The 14536-nt window shown below is 40.5% G+C and overlaps 1 protein-coding gene across 4 annotated transcripts in view; it reads left to right on the top strand.

Annotated features, from left to right (window-relative positions):
* The window catches only part of nmd3 (NMD3 ribosome export adaptor), a 59615-nt gene that overhangs the window by 22257 nt on the left and 22822 nt on the right, over positions 1-14536 (top strand). For all 4 annotated transcript variants that reach the window (XM_061878103.1, XM_061878102.1, XM_061878101.1 and 1 more), the window contains 3 exons: positions 4214-4292; positions 6777-6873; positions 14129-14246. In XM_061878103.1, the coding sequence (XP_061734087.1) occupies positions 4214-4292; positions 6777-6873; positions 14129-14246 (294 nt within the window). The remainder of the gene's footprint in view (positions 1-4213; positions 4293-6776; positions 6874-14128; positions 14247-14536) is intronic.

The raw sequence follows: 14536 nt of genomic DNA, 5'->3' as shown, positions 1-14536 counted from the left end.
TGCCAGATTTTTATGAGCAAGAGAAGAAAAAAGTTGTGGACGAACTATCCAGAGCGTCATCTGTTGCGCTCATGACAGAAGGGTGGAGGTCCAGGGGAACTATGTGACGATGTATCGATATAAGCGCTCACTTCATCACAGCAGAGTGGGAGATGAGAAGACACGCCCCCTCTATGAGAGTCACCTTGCGCAGGTACCGACACAAGCAGTGGAGGAATGGAAGATAAAGATATCCCAGTCACAACTGATAATGCCAAAAATCAAATAAATGCAGTGAATGAGGCAGGACTGGGACCACAGGTAGAGTGCTTTGCACATGTAGTGAATTTGGCATCACATCTCAGCAGAGGTGGGTAGTAACGCGCTACATTTACTCCGTTACATCTACTTGAGTAACTTTTGGGATAAATTGTACTTCCAAAAGTAGTTTTTATGCAACATACTTTTACTTTTATTTGAGTATATTTATAAAGAAGAAACGCTCCTTTTACTCCGCTCCATTTATCTACAATCAGCTCGTTACTCGCTACTTTTTTTTAGCGATCTGTTAATGCACGCTCTGTTTGTTTTGATTTTGTCAGACACACATTCAAAGTAGGAACTACGCATGCCTGCGTTTCACCAATCAAATGCAGTCACTGGTGACGTTGGACCAATCAAACAAAACCAGGCGGTCACGTGACCGTCACACGTCGATTCCGACCTAAAAAAGTAGAAAAACGTATTGGGGTGTTACCATTTAGTGGTCAATTGTACGGAATATGTACTGTACTGTGCAAGCTACTAATAAAAGTTTCAATCAATCGATCAAAAGTGTAAAGGAAAAAAGACACTTTTTATTTCAACCGTACTTCCCGTCAAAAGCCTAAAGACTGATCGCACAGTTCCTGTCTTCACAATAAAAGCGCCGCTCCATCGTGCCTGCGCTACCAAAATAAGAGTCTCCGAAAGCCAGCACTAACAAGCGAGCAAGCTACGGAGTTTGCCGCCAATGTATTTCTTGTAGAGTGTATAAAAGCGAATATGGAAGCTGGACAAATAAGATGCCAAAAACCAATGACTTACATGTGGTATTAGACAGAAAGGAGGAACTTTTTTTCTCCTCCATTTGAACATGTGGACGTCTGATTCCAATCAATGCAAGTCATCCGAATCAGGTAATACACCAACTTATATTCTTCATGAAAGATAGGAATCTATATGTTAAACATGCATGTATATTCATTAAAACACCTTTAACATTTCAACAAAAATGGCAAAATAAAAAAACTATAAATTATATACTGTATATATAAATGTATGTATATATATGATATGTGTGCGTATGTATATATGAGGTAGATCACCTCGACTTGATCATTTACTAAGTAATTGATTAACGTTGAAAAACTTATTGGGGTGTTACCATTTAGTGGTCAATTGTAGGGAATATGTACTGTACTGTGCAATCTACTAATAAAAGTTTCAATCAATCAATAAATGCCTACTGAGCCTATGGTGCTGTTAAGTTATTGTGGCTCAATTTGCCTTAATTTTTTTATTTTAATGTATTATTATTTAATATATATTATTGTTGCTTAAGAGATATTCCTGGCTATGAATTTGCTCATTGCTATTTTTATGTTTTTGTTCATTATCTGTTGCCGTAATTATTAAACGAACAGGTTACTCATCAGTTACTCAGTACTTGAGTAGTTTTTTCACAACATACTTTTTACTTTTACTCAAGTAAATATTTGAATGACTACTCCTTACTTTTACTTGAGTAATAAATCTCTAAAGTAACAGTACTCTTACTTGAGTACAATTTCTGGCTATTCTACCCACCTCTGCATCTCAGTCAATAGGATGGAGCGCCTCCTTGGGAGGATCAGGAAGGTTTCCTACTTCCACCCAGGCACAACAGCTGCTCATGTGCTTAAAGGGGAACATTATCACAATTTCAAAAGGGTTAAAAACAATAAAAATCAGTTCCCAGGGGCTTGTTGTATTTTTTGAAGTTTTTTTCAAAATTTTACCGGTCCCAAAATATCTCTAAAAAAAGCTTTAAAGAGCTTTTTTTTTTTTCGCTCTCTGCCAAGACACTGTTCATTTTGTGGGTATGGCACCGAACGGAGATGTTGATGCAGAGTTTGAAGCACTCTTCATTCTCTAGCAGGTGACTTTTCAAATGATGCTACGAATTAGTCGTGTTGCTACTTTTTCTAGCAACGCTTCCGCCGTGTAAATGTTCAGCATGTTCCCGCTTGAAGCCAAACCACCGCCAGACAATGCACCCAGTGCTGTTTTTCTTGGGAATTAATTTTTCCTCCATTTGTTACCAGATTGGCACATTCTCTTTCTCGTATTACCACTCGGAACACACCGCTAGCATCTCAGCTAATGTCACCATGTCGCTACCTCTGCTCGGGGAGGGCGTGTGACGTTGCACGCGTATGTAAGAAGGTGCGCTTGTTTTACGTCTTTTTGAGAAGGAGAGACAAAGAGTGAGAAGAGCCTGTAGTGTTAATGCCCGCAGCTAAAAGCAACTGCGTGAGAACGTATACTCCAATATCACCATATAGTCATTTTCTATATCGCACAGAGACAAACCCGCGATATATCGAGCGTAACGATATATCGCCCAGCCCTAGTACACATACCTAAATTACTGTAAAATAAAATATCTCAACATTGCAGTGGCTGGTTATCTGTGTTTTTCAACCACTGTGCCGTGGCACACAAGTGTGGTGTGAGATACAGTCTGGTGTGCCGTGGAAGATTATCTAATTTCACCTCTTTGGGTTAAAAATATTTTTTGCAAACCAGTAATTAGAGTCTGCAAATGATGTGTTGTTGTTGAGTGTCGGTGCTCTCTAGAGCGCGGCAGAGTAACCCTGTAATACTCTTCCATATCACTAGGTGGCAGCCGGTAGCTTTGTAGATGTCATAAACATAGGGAGGCAGCGTGCAAGTAAAGGGGTGTCTAATGCTTAAACCAAAAAAAAAACAAAAGGTGAGTGCCCCTAAGAAAAGGCATTGAAGCTTAGGGAAGGCTATGCAGAACGAAACTAAAACTGAACTGGCTACAAAGTAAACAAAAACACAATGCAGGACGACAGCAAAGACTTACTTTGGAGTAAAGACAAAGTACATCCGAACATTAGATTAGATAGTACTTTATTTATTCCGTCAGGAGTGTTCCTTCAGGAAAATTAAAATTTTCAGCGCAATCACATTCAAGATCAGACAAACATTACAGGGAGACAGAACAGGATCGCTGACGGGTCTGCCGGATTCCAGCGCCCCTTACAAAAAAGATTTTGTAATTTAAAAAATGGGTCTTAGCCTGGGCCCTGGAGAGGGGGTGCAGACTGAGGCCAAGGGAAAAAAACAACTCATAGCCATATAACACATAACTCTTCCATGTGTGTAAGAGGGAAACCTCGAAGAACACAGAGGACATTAAAGACATTAAAGCAGCAGATACAACCAGACACTTCTACATACAGCTATGAATAAAAAGTAAAAGAAACATATCCACTGTGGTGGCCTCTGCGATGTTCCACGCCATCGTTCGCTGGGGTGGATGGAGCATGGCCACAGGAGCAGACCCAACAAAGCAACCAAGAAAGCCGACTCCACTCTCGGCCAGTGTCCAGTCCGAAAGTCCGAATGGATGAGCGAGGATACGTACATGACATGACAATCAACAATGTCCCCACAACTGAAATATTCTTGATTTGCTAAAACAAAGTAGATGCGGGGAATATCGCTCAAAGGAAGACATGAAACTGCTCCAGGAAAATACCAAAAAAAGAGAAAAAGCCACCAAAACAGGAGCATAAGACAAGAAGTAAAACACTACACATAGGAAAAGAGCAAAAAAGTCCAAATAAGTCCGGGTGTGATGTGACAGGTGGTGACAGTACACCTACTTTGAGACAAGAGCTATAGTGATGCATGCTTGGTTATGCTTTAAAGTCATATCCAACAATTGGAACGACGACCTTTTACTGTCAACTGAGTTTCGTTTTTTTAATGATTTCTGCTGTTGGTGTGCCTCCGCATTTTTTCAACACAACAAATGTGCCTTGGCTCAAAAAAGGTTGAAAAACACTATCCCACGTGACCAACATCCCCCTATGTTTATGTTGTGATGTACTAACATTTGAAACACATTATAGTAGGTTTGGCAATGCGCTGTGTAATGTTCCCGCTTTCTTTTTCTCAGATGGCATCGACTTTTACTACAGCACCAAGCAGCATGCGCAGAAGATGTTGGACTTTCTCCAGTGTACTGTTCCATGCAGGTGAGCCCAGCATTAGGTCAACCTTTCACTTATTTTATTTACAATTAATTAAGCTGATCTAGCTTGTGTAGCTAAATTGTTTTGGCAAAATTGATCTCTTGAGTCAAGTATTATTTGTGTATTTTATTTTTATGATAGTAAAATGTAAACTTAAAGGAGGTTTATTACTTCTTTGCGGTCTACATAACCTGCATTTGTGCCGCTTTAGTCAAATGTGTGCGAACTGTAAATTTTGCTTAACAGACCCATCTTCAAGCCCCTTTCTGAGTGTTTTGAAGGCTTTTTTTTATATGCTGCACATTAATTTTTCAAACTGAGACTCACTGACTTTGGCTTATTTTCTGTGAAAAACATATATCAGAATACATATTTAATGACCGCACACCATATACCCCCCCTACACATTTCTAATACATACAAGATATAAGATGTCCGGGTCCACTGGACCCGGGGCTAATAGAAGTGTGGATATTGATGTTCTGTGTAACACACACACACACACAGGAGGAGGACAGAGTGTAGGTACACAGAACATCAGCGGGGCAAATGTGCGAGAAAATGAGGGCAGACGGTGTTGACAAACAATGTTGCAACCTTGTACACGCATACAGCCACACACCCACACAGCAGGCCTAGACAGGAGGACAGAGTGTAGGTACACAGAACATCAGAGGGTCAAATGTGCGAGAAATTGAGAGCAGACCGTGTTGACAAACAATGTTGCAACCTTGTACACGCATACAGCAACACACCCAAACAGCAGGCCTAGGCAGGAGGAGGACAGAGTGTAGGTACACAGAGGACAGAGTGTAGGTACACAGAACATCAGAGGGTCAAATGTGCGAGAAAATGAGAGCAGACGGTGTTGACAATGTTGCAACCTTGTACACGCATACAGCCACACAGCAGGCTTAGACAGGAGGAGGACAGAGTGTAGGTACACAGAACATCAGAGGGTCAAATGTGTGACAAATTGAGAGCAGACAGTGTTGACAATGTTGCAACCTAGTACACGCATACAGCCACACACCCACACAGCAGGCCTAGACAGGAGGAGGACAGAGTGTAGGTACACAGAACATCAGAGGGTCAAATGTGCGAGAAATGGAGAGCAGACAGTGTTGACAAACAGTGTTGCAACCTTTTACACGCATCCAGCCACACACCCACACAGCAGGCCTAGACAGGAGGAGGACAGAATGTAGGTACACAGAACATCAAAGGGTCAAATGTGCGAGAAAATGAGAGCAGACGGTGTTGACAATGTTGCAACCTGGTACACGCATACAGCCACACATCCACACAGCAGGCCTAGACAGGAGGAGGACAGAGTGTAGGTACACAGAACATCAGAGGGTCAAATGTGCGAGAAAATGAGAGCAGACGGTGTTGACAAACAATGTTGCAACCTTGTACACGCATACAGCCACACACCCACACAGCAGGCCTAGACAGGAGGAGGACAGAATGTAGGTACACAGAACATCAGAGGGTCAAATGTGCGAGAAAATGAGAGCAGACAGTGTTGACAAACAATGTTGCAACCTGGTGTGGGAACCACAGGTGCAGAAACACAAAAGAAAAATCTTTGTGGGATGCAGAAACTGGCAGAGAAATTTTCCGTGCAAAGTTCATATTGTTGTTACTCAGCTGGTGTTTGTGGGTCTGATGGACCCCGTTGCATTTTGTGGCTTTTAATGCCTCACAATAAAACACTTTTATGTTGAAATACTGAACAGAAATTTATTGGGATAAGGTAAACATCTGTTCAGTATTTCAACATTAAAGTGTTTGGTGGACCCGTTGCATTTTGTGGCTTTTCATGCCTCACAATCAAACACTTTTATGTTCAAATACTGAACAGATGTTTATTTGGATATGGTAAACATCTGTTCAGTATTTGAACATGAAAGTGTTTGGTTGTGAGGCATGAGAAGCCACAAAATGCAACGGGTCCATCAGACCCACGAACGCTGGCTGAGTAACAACAATATGAACATTACACAAGTGTTAAGTCGTTTAGATAATGAGAAAACAAAAGGTTCCACAATCTGATTACATTCTTGTTTGTTGAGGGTTCACATTGTGGCGCATATTTGTAACAGTGTTAAAGTTGGTTATACGGCAGCCCTCAGTGTGACCTGTATGGCTGTTGACCAAGTATGCCTTGCATTTACTAAAGTGTGTGTGTACAAGCCGCAAATATTATGAATTGTACGGAGGAAAAGCGGACTTGATGACAGGTTGTAGAGGACGCTAAAGGCAGTACGCCCCCAATAGAAGCCACAAAATGCAACGGGTACCACCAGACCCACGAACGCTGACTAACAACAATATGAACATTACACAAGTGTTAAGTCGTTTAGATAATGACAAAACAAAAGGTTCCACAATCTGATTACATTTTTCAGTATAATTTGCAATCAAACCTTTCAAGGAAGTCGTGTTCATTGTGTCTCTGAAATATTTTTTTTCTTTCTCAAGGTCAAAGACATCCCAGCGTCTTATATCTCATGACATCCACTCAAACACGTACAACTACAAGAGCACGTTCTCTGTGGAGATAGTGCCTGTTTGCAAGGTATGTACTGACACCAGCTTCAAACTTTTCATCAAGTTTTCACACCAACAAAGACTCTTATCAATACGGAACTATTATTAGATCTAAACTGTTGGCCCTGCAATGAAGTGGCGACTTGTCCAGGGTGTACCTTGCCTTCTGCCCGAGTGCAGCTGGGATAGGCTCCGGCTACTTCGAGAGGGACAATCGTTAGAAAATGGATGGATGGATGGATATATGTGAAGTATTGTTTCGTTTTGGCCTTTCATATAGAGCTGGGCGATATGGCCTTTTTTTAATATCTGGATATTTTTAGGCCATGTCACGATACACTAGTGATGGGTCGATCAGGTGTCATGAAGCGTTTTGACACATTGCAAAACTGTATCGATACTGTGTAACTAAATACAGACATCTACTGGACATTAAAAATCCCTACAGGCAACCTATGGACCGACTCAACTGACAATGATTTTATTAACTAGTTCAGTGGTTCTCAAATGGGGGTACTTGAAGGTATGCCAAGGGGTACGTGAGATTTTTTTAAAATATTCTAAAAATAGCAACAATTCAAAAACCCTTTAGAAATATATTTATTGAATAATACTTCAACAAAATATGAATGTAAGTACATAAACTGTGAAAAGAAATGCAACAATGCAATATTCAGTGTTGACAGCTAGATCTTTTGTGGACATGTTCCATAAATATTGATGTTGAAGATGTATTTTTTTGTGAAGAAATGTTTAGAATTAAGTTAATGAATCCAGATGGATCTCAATTACAATCCCCAAAAAGGGCACTTTAAGTTGATGATTACTTCTATGTGTAGAAAATCTTTATTTATAATTGAATCACTTGTTCATTTTACAAAAAGTTTTTAGTTATTTCTATATCGTTTTTTCCAAATAGTTCAAGAAAGACCACTACAAATGAGGAATATTTTGCACTGTTATACAATTTAATAAATCAGAAACTGATGACATAGTGCTGTATTTTGTTTCTTTATTTTTTTTTTTTCAACTAAAAATGCTTTGCTCTGTTTAGGGGGTACTTGAATTAAATAAATGTTCACAAGGGGTACATCACTGAAAAAAGGTTGAGAACCTCTTAAAGGGGAACGTTATCACAATTTCAAAAGGGTTAAAAACAATAAAAATCAGTTCCCAGTGGCATGTTGTATTTTTGAAGTTTTTTTCAAAATTTTACCAGTCTCCGAATATCCCTAAAAAAAGCTTTAAAGTGCTTGACTTTCGCTATTTGCGATGCCACTATTCATTTCCCTGTGACGTCACACAGTGCTGCCAATGTAAACAAACAATGGGAATACCACAGCAAGATAAAGCGACATTAGCTCGGATTCAGACTCAGATTTCAGCGGTTTAAGCGATTCAACAGATTACGCATGTATTGAAACGGATGGTTGGAGTATGAAAGTATTGAAGAAGAAACCGAAGATATTGAGCGAATAGCTATTGACGCTATTCATAGCCATAGCATGGCCGAATAGCTGCGTTAGCATCGCCGGTAAAATGTGCGGACCAAACGATCAAGACTTTGGCATCTTGTGACACTGGAGAAACTTAAATCCGTCGATTGGTAAGTGTTTTTTTCGCATTAAATGTGGGTGGAAGGAAACGTAATATAGTTGCAAATGCATCTGCAACTTATCCATACATCTCTGTGCCATGTCTGCTTTAGCACCGCCGGTAAATAGCATGTTAGCATCGATTAGCTGGCATTCAACATCAACAAAACTTACCTTTGTGATTTCTGTGACTTTATCGTTAAAAATGCATCTGCAGGTTATCCATACATCTCTGTGCCATTTCTGCTTTAGCACCGCCGGTAAATAGCATGTTAGCGTCGATTAGCGTAGCATGTTAGCATCGATTAGCTGGCAGTCACGCCGCGACAAAATATGTCTGATTAGCACATAAGTCAACATCAACAAAACTCACCTTTGTGATTTTGTTGACTTTATCATTGCAAATGCATCTGCAGGTTATCCATACATCTCTGTGCCATGTCTGTCATCGCCGGTAAAATGTGGAGACACTTTGGTACATTCAATGGGGGTCGGGCGGCAGACACTTTCGCATCTTCGGGCCAGTGGTGCAACTTGAATCCCTCGCTGTTAGTGTTATTACACCCTTCAACAACACACCGACGAGGCATAATGTCTCCAAGGTTCCAAAAAATAGTCGAAAAAACGGAAAATAACAGAGCTGAGACACAATGTTTACAATGGGTTGAAAATGAAAATGGCGGCTGTGTTACCTCTGAGACGTCACATTCTGACGTCATCCCCTCCAGAGCGATAAACAGAAAGGCGTTTAATTCGCCAAAATTCACCCATTTAGAGTTCGGAAATCGGTTAAAAAAGTATATGGTCTTTTTTCTGCACCATCAAGGTATATATTGACGCTTACATAGGTCCGGTGATAATGTTCCCCTTTAACCAGTATATACAATAATATAAACCAAGTCGTTGTATTTCATTTAGGATTTTTTCATATCTTCACTTAAATAAAAAAATATTTTTATCTTTTTTAGATACAGTCAATAAATAATGTGAACATGTATCATAACATGGAAATCTAAGAGAACGTGTTGTGAATGAGAATGATTGTGGACTGGGGAATTTTTTTTATTTTATTTTTATTTTTTACGTGCGCTCTGAATACTGTTGATTGGTTGTTACCGCTTTTTAATGTAACCAATCACATGGTTGTGTGGGTGGGACAGTGCTGGGTGCTGAGACAGAGGCAGAAGAAGCAAAGCAGCTTGTTAAGACTTTAGCTTAGAAACACCCCCGTACCGAAACGGTTCAATACAAATACACGTACCGTTACACTCCTAACAGATCAAGTAGAAACTTTGAGAGAATATGATGAAACAACAAGGAAATTAACACAAATACCTTTTTCTTCCGATATATGGTCAAAATATTCCCACACGGCGGAAATGATCTCCGACGACTATAAATTTTTAATGACCAATGACAGAAGTGCGGCGATTCTGTTGGCAGCAGCATCTGGTTGACAGATGCGCTTCCTTATAAACACAGTTTGGCGCGCAAGCATCAGTTCGACACAGTTCGCGTGTCGGTCACGTGACCGAAACAGCTCATGATCGATCACATGACTTTCGAAAAGCGGTACGCGCACCGACACAGGGTTTTGCTCTATGAGGTCGACCCATGCGCCGATGCAACTACGATACACCAAATATATGTGGATATTTTTGCCTTAGCCTTGAATGAACACTTGATGCATATAATCACAGCACTATGATGATTCTATGTGTCTACATCAGGGGTGTCAAACTCAAATACAGAGTGGGCCAAAACTTTAAACTGAACAAAGCCGCGGGGCAAGGTTGAACAAATGAACCTTTTAATAGGGACCAAAGCAAGGTTTGCATTGATATACAAGGAAGGCTTATATAACTTTATAGTGACATGCAAAATGGAGTTTCAAATAATAATAATAGTAATTTAAAAACATCAATGGCATATCAAATAACATTTAAATAAAAATGGAATGCCTTTTTTCTTTTTGCAGCCTTCTGAGGTAAAAATCTAAATCAACTTTTTCCACAGGGTAGTAATACATTTTAAAATAAAATAATGAATGAATCAAACACTCAAGCCCTGAAGTAGCAAGAGAAAGTGCATGAATAAAACATTAATTATTGCACAGTTTGCGACACTGATTTGCTTTAACACTGAATATGGAACAAGCAACGCTTATATAACTTAATAGTGCAAAATCAACTTTCAAAAAACAAACAAAAAAATGGTATATTAAATAAAATTTTAATAAAACATTCAATCAATCAATCAATGTTTACTTATATAGCCCTAAATCATTAGTGTCTCAAAGGGCTGCACAAACCACCACGACATCCTCGGTAGGCCCACATAAGGGCAAGGAAAACTCACACCCAGTGGGACGTCGGTGACAATGATGACTGTGAGAACCTTAGAGAGGAGGAAAGCAATGGATGTCGAGCGGGTCTAACATGATACTGTGAAAGTTCAATCCACAATGGATCCAACACAGTCGCGAGAGTCCAGTCCAAAGCGGATCCAACACAGCAGCAAGAGTCCCGTTCACAGCGGAGCCAGCAGGAAACCATCCCAAGCGGAGGCGGATCAGCAGCGCAGAGATGTCCCCAGCCGATACACAGGCAAGCAGTACATGGCCACCGGATCGGGAGAGTGGGACATAGAAGAAAAAGAAAAGAAACAGTAGATCAACTGGTCTAAAAAGGGAGTCTATTTAAAGGCTAGAGTATACAAATGAGTTTTAAGGTGAGACTTAAATGCTTCTACTGGGGTGGCATCTCGAACTGTTACCGGGAGGGCATTCCAGAGTACTGGAGCCCGAACGGAAAACGCTCTATAGCCCGCAGACTTTTTTTGGGCTTTGGGAATCACTAACAAGCCGGAGTCCTTTGAACGCAGATTTCTTGCCGGGACATATGGTACAATACAATCGGCAAGATAGGATGGAGCTAGACCGTGTAGTATTTTATACGTAAGTAGTAAAACCTTAAAGTCACATCTTAAGTGCACAGGAAGCCAGTGCAGGTGAGCCAGTACAAGCGTAATGTGATCAAACTTTCTTGTTCTTGTCAAAAGTCTAGCAGCCGCATTTTGTACCAACTGTAATCATTTAATGCCTCTTTTCTATTTGCAGCCTTCTGGGGTAAATATCAACATTACATTTTCCCACAGGCTAATACATTTGAAATAAAAATAACAATGACGTGGGCCCGTAAGAGTTAGTGCTGCAAGGGGTTCTGGGTATTTGTTGTGTTGTGTTACGGTGCGGATGTTCTCCCGAAATGTGTTTGTCATTCTTGTTTGGTGAGGGTTCAAAGTGTGTCACATATTTGTAACAGTGTTAAAGTTGTTTGTACGGCCACCCTCAGTGTGACCTGTATGGCTGTTGAACAAGTATGCCTTGCATTTACTGAAGTGTGTGTGTACAAGCCGCAAATATTATGTAATTGTATGTAGGAAAAGTGGACTTGATGACAGGTTGTAGAGGACGCTAAAGGCAGTACGCCCCCAATTAGGAATTCGGGAGAATGGTTGCCCCGGGAGATTTTTGGGAGGGGGCACTGAAATTCGGGTGTCTCCCGGGAAAATCAGAAGCGTTGGCAAGTATGAGTATATGCTCTGCCGCTGTATAATACCGGCGGGCCAGCTCCAATGTTAAAGGGGAACATTATCACAATTTCAAAAGGGTTAAAAACAATAAAAATCAGTTTTGAAGTTTTTTTTTTAATTTTTACCGGTCTCCGAATATCCCCCAAAAAAGCTTTAAAGTGCTTGATTTTTGCTATTTGCGATGCGACTATCGATTTCCCTGTGACGTCATACAGTGCTGCCAATGTAAACAAACAATGGCGAATAGCACAGCCAGATATAGCGACATTAGCTCGGATTCAGACTCGGATTTCAGCGGCTTAAGCGATTCAACAGATTACGCATGTATTGAAACGGATGGTCGGAGTACGAAAGTATTGAAGAAGAAACTGAAGCTATTGAGCGAATAGCTATCGACGCTATTCATAGCCATAGCATGGTCGAATAGCTGCGTTAAAATCGCCGGTAAAATGTGCGGACCAAACGATCAGGACTTTCTTATTTAGTGACACTGGAGCAACTTAAATCCGTCGATTGGTAAGTGTTTTTTTCGCATTAAATGTGGGTGGAAGGAAACGTTATATAGTTGCAAATGCATCTACAGGTTATCCATACATCTCTGTTCCATGTCTGCTTTAGCACCGCCGGTAAATAGCATGTTAGCATCGATTAGCGTAGCATGTTAGCATCGATTAGCTGGCAGTCAACATCAACAAAACTCACCTTTGTGATTTCTGTGACTTTATAGTTGCAAATGCATCTGCAGGTTATCCATACATCTCTGTGCCATGTCTGCCTTAGCATCGCCGGTAAATAGCATGTTAGCATCGATTAGCGTAGCATGTTAGCATCGATTAGCTGGCAGTCAGACCGCAACCATATATGTCTGATTAGCACATAAGTCAACATCAACAAAAGTCACCTTTGTGATTTCGTTGACTTTATCATTGCAAATGCATCTGCAGGTTATCCATACATCTCTGTGCCATGTCTGTCATCGCCGGTAAAATGTGGAGACACTTTGGTACATTCAATGGGGGTCTGGCGGCAGACACTTTCGCATCTTCGGTGCAACTTGAATCCCTCCCTGTTAGTGTTGTTACATCCTCCGACAACACACCGACGAGGCATGATGTCTCCAAGGTTCCAAAAAATAGTGGAAAAAACAGAAAATAACAGAGCTGAGACCCAATGTTTACAATGTGTTGAAAATGAAAATGGCGGCTGTATTACCTCGGCGACGTCACATTCTGACGTCATCGCCTCCAGAGCGATAAACAGAAAGGCGTTTAATTTGCCAAAGTTCACCCATTTAGAGTTCGGAAATTGGTTGAAAAAAATATATGGTCTTTTTTTCTGCAACATCAAGGTATATATTGACACTTACATAGGTCTGGTGATAATGTTCCCCTTTAATTTGATATTGCCTCAAGGGCCAAATGAAATTACACAGCGGGCCAGAGTTTGACACCCATGGTCTACATTAAAACATTCCTCTTCATACTGCATTAATATATGCTACTTTTAAACTTTCAGGCAGAGAGGGAAATCACAACTAAAAGTGTATTTACTAAACAGTTATTAAGCAGTGATACAAACATTCATGTCATTTCAAAACAGAAAGTGCAAGATTGTCAGAGACATTTTAAAACAAGCTGTTAGTGCACTTTTGTGCATGATGTCACTAAGATGACATATCAAAACAACACTAAAATAAAATGCACTTTTTGTACAGAACGCCACTGTAATAGTTTAAAACAAATAAAGTGCACTTTTGTGCATGATGTCACACAAGATATTTTAATAAGTGTCAAATAAAAATGAGCTGCATAATAGTAAACCAAATAGTGTATGTCCTTCACTATGTGGTAGGTTCCTGCTGTTGTTGACTTATCAGTTCATACGGTGTTGATGTGGAAATGGTAAGTGTAAAAAAATAAATAAATCATTATTTTATAAAACAAGGCTTGGTATTGTGCGATATTAAAACACTGGTGTGATTACAATTCCAATGGCACAGAAACTACATTTAAAATCTGTTAAATGCTGGACTATTTACTTCAGCTCTATTCATTGGTGTCATCACTTTAACTCATGACTGTCTGCTGTTGCCAGGACAACGTGGTGTGCCTTTCACCACGGCTGGCTCAGAGCCTGGGGAACATGGGTCAAGTGTGCGTGTGCGTCCGCGTCACCAGCACCATACACCTCATTGACCCAAACAGCCTGCAGAGTGAGTATCTTTACACAATTCACATTTGCAATATTTTCTACAAGGTTTCCAGGTCTGCAGCCCGAACATGACGGTCACTTTTGAACAGCAACATCAGCTGTTTGACCAGACCTTATTGGAAGATGTCAATCAATCAATCAATGTTTACTTATATAGCCCTAAATCACCAGTGTCTCAAATGGCTGCACAAGCCACAATGACATCCTGGGCTCAGATCCCACATCAGGGCAAGGAAAAACTCAACCCAATGGGACAAAGTCAAACCTAGGAGGACCGCCCCCCCTGGGCGA

The sequence above is a fragment of the Nerophis ophidion genome, linkage group LG18, assembly GCF_033978795.1.
Source record: "Nerophis ophidion isolate RoL-2023_Sa linkage group LG18, RoL_Noph_v1.0, whole genome shotgun sequence".
NCBI classification, from domain to species: Eukaryota; Metazoa; Chordata; class Actinopteri; order Syngnathiformes; family Syngnathidae; genus Nerophis; species Nerophis ophidion.
Note: the sequence above shows the minus strand (reverse complement) of the source record. Positions and strands in the feature narration are given on the sequence as shown.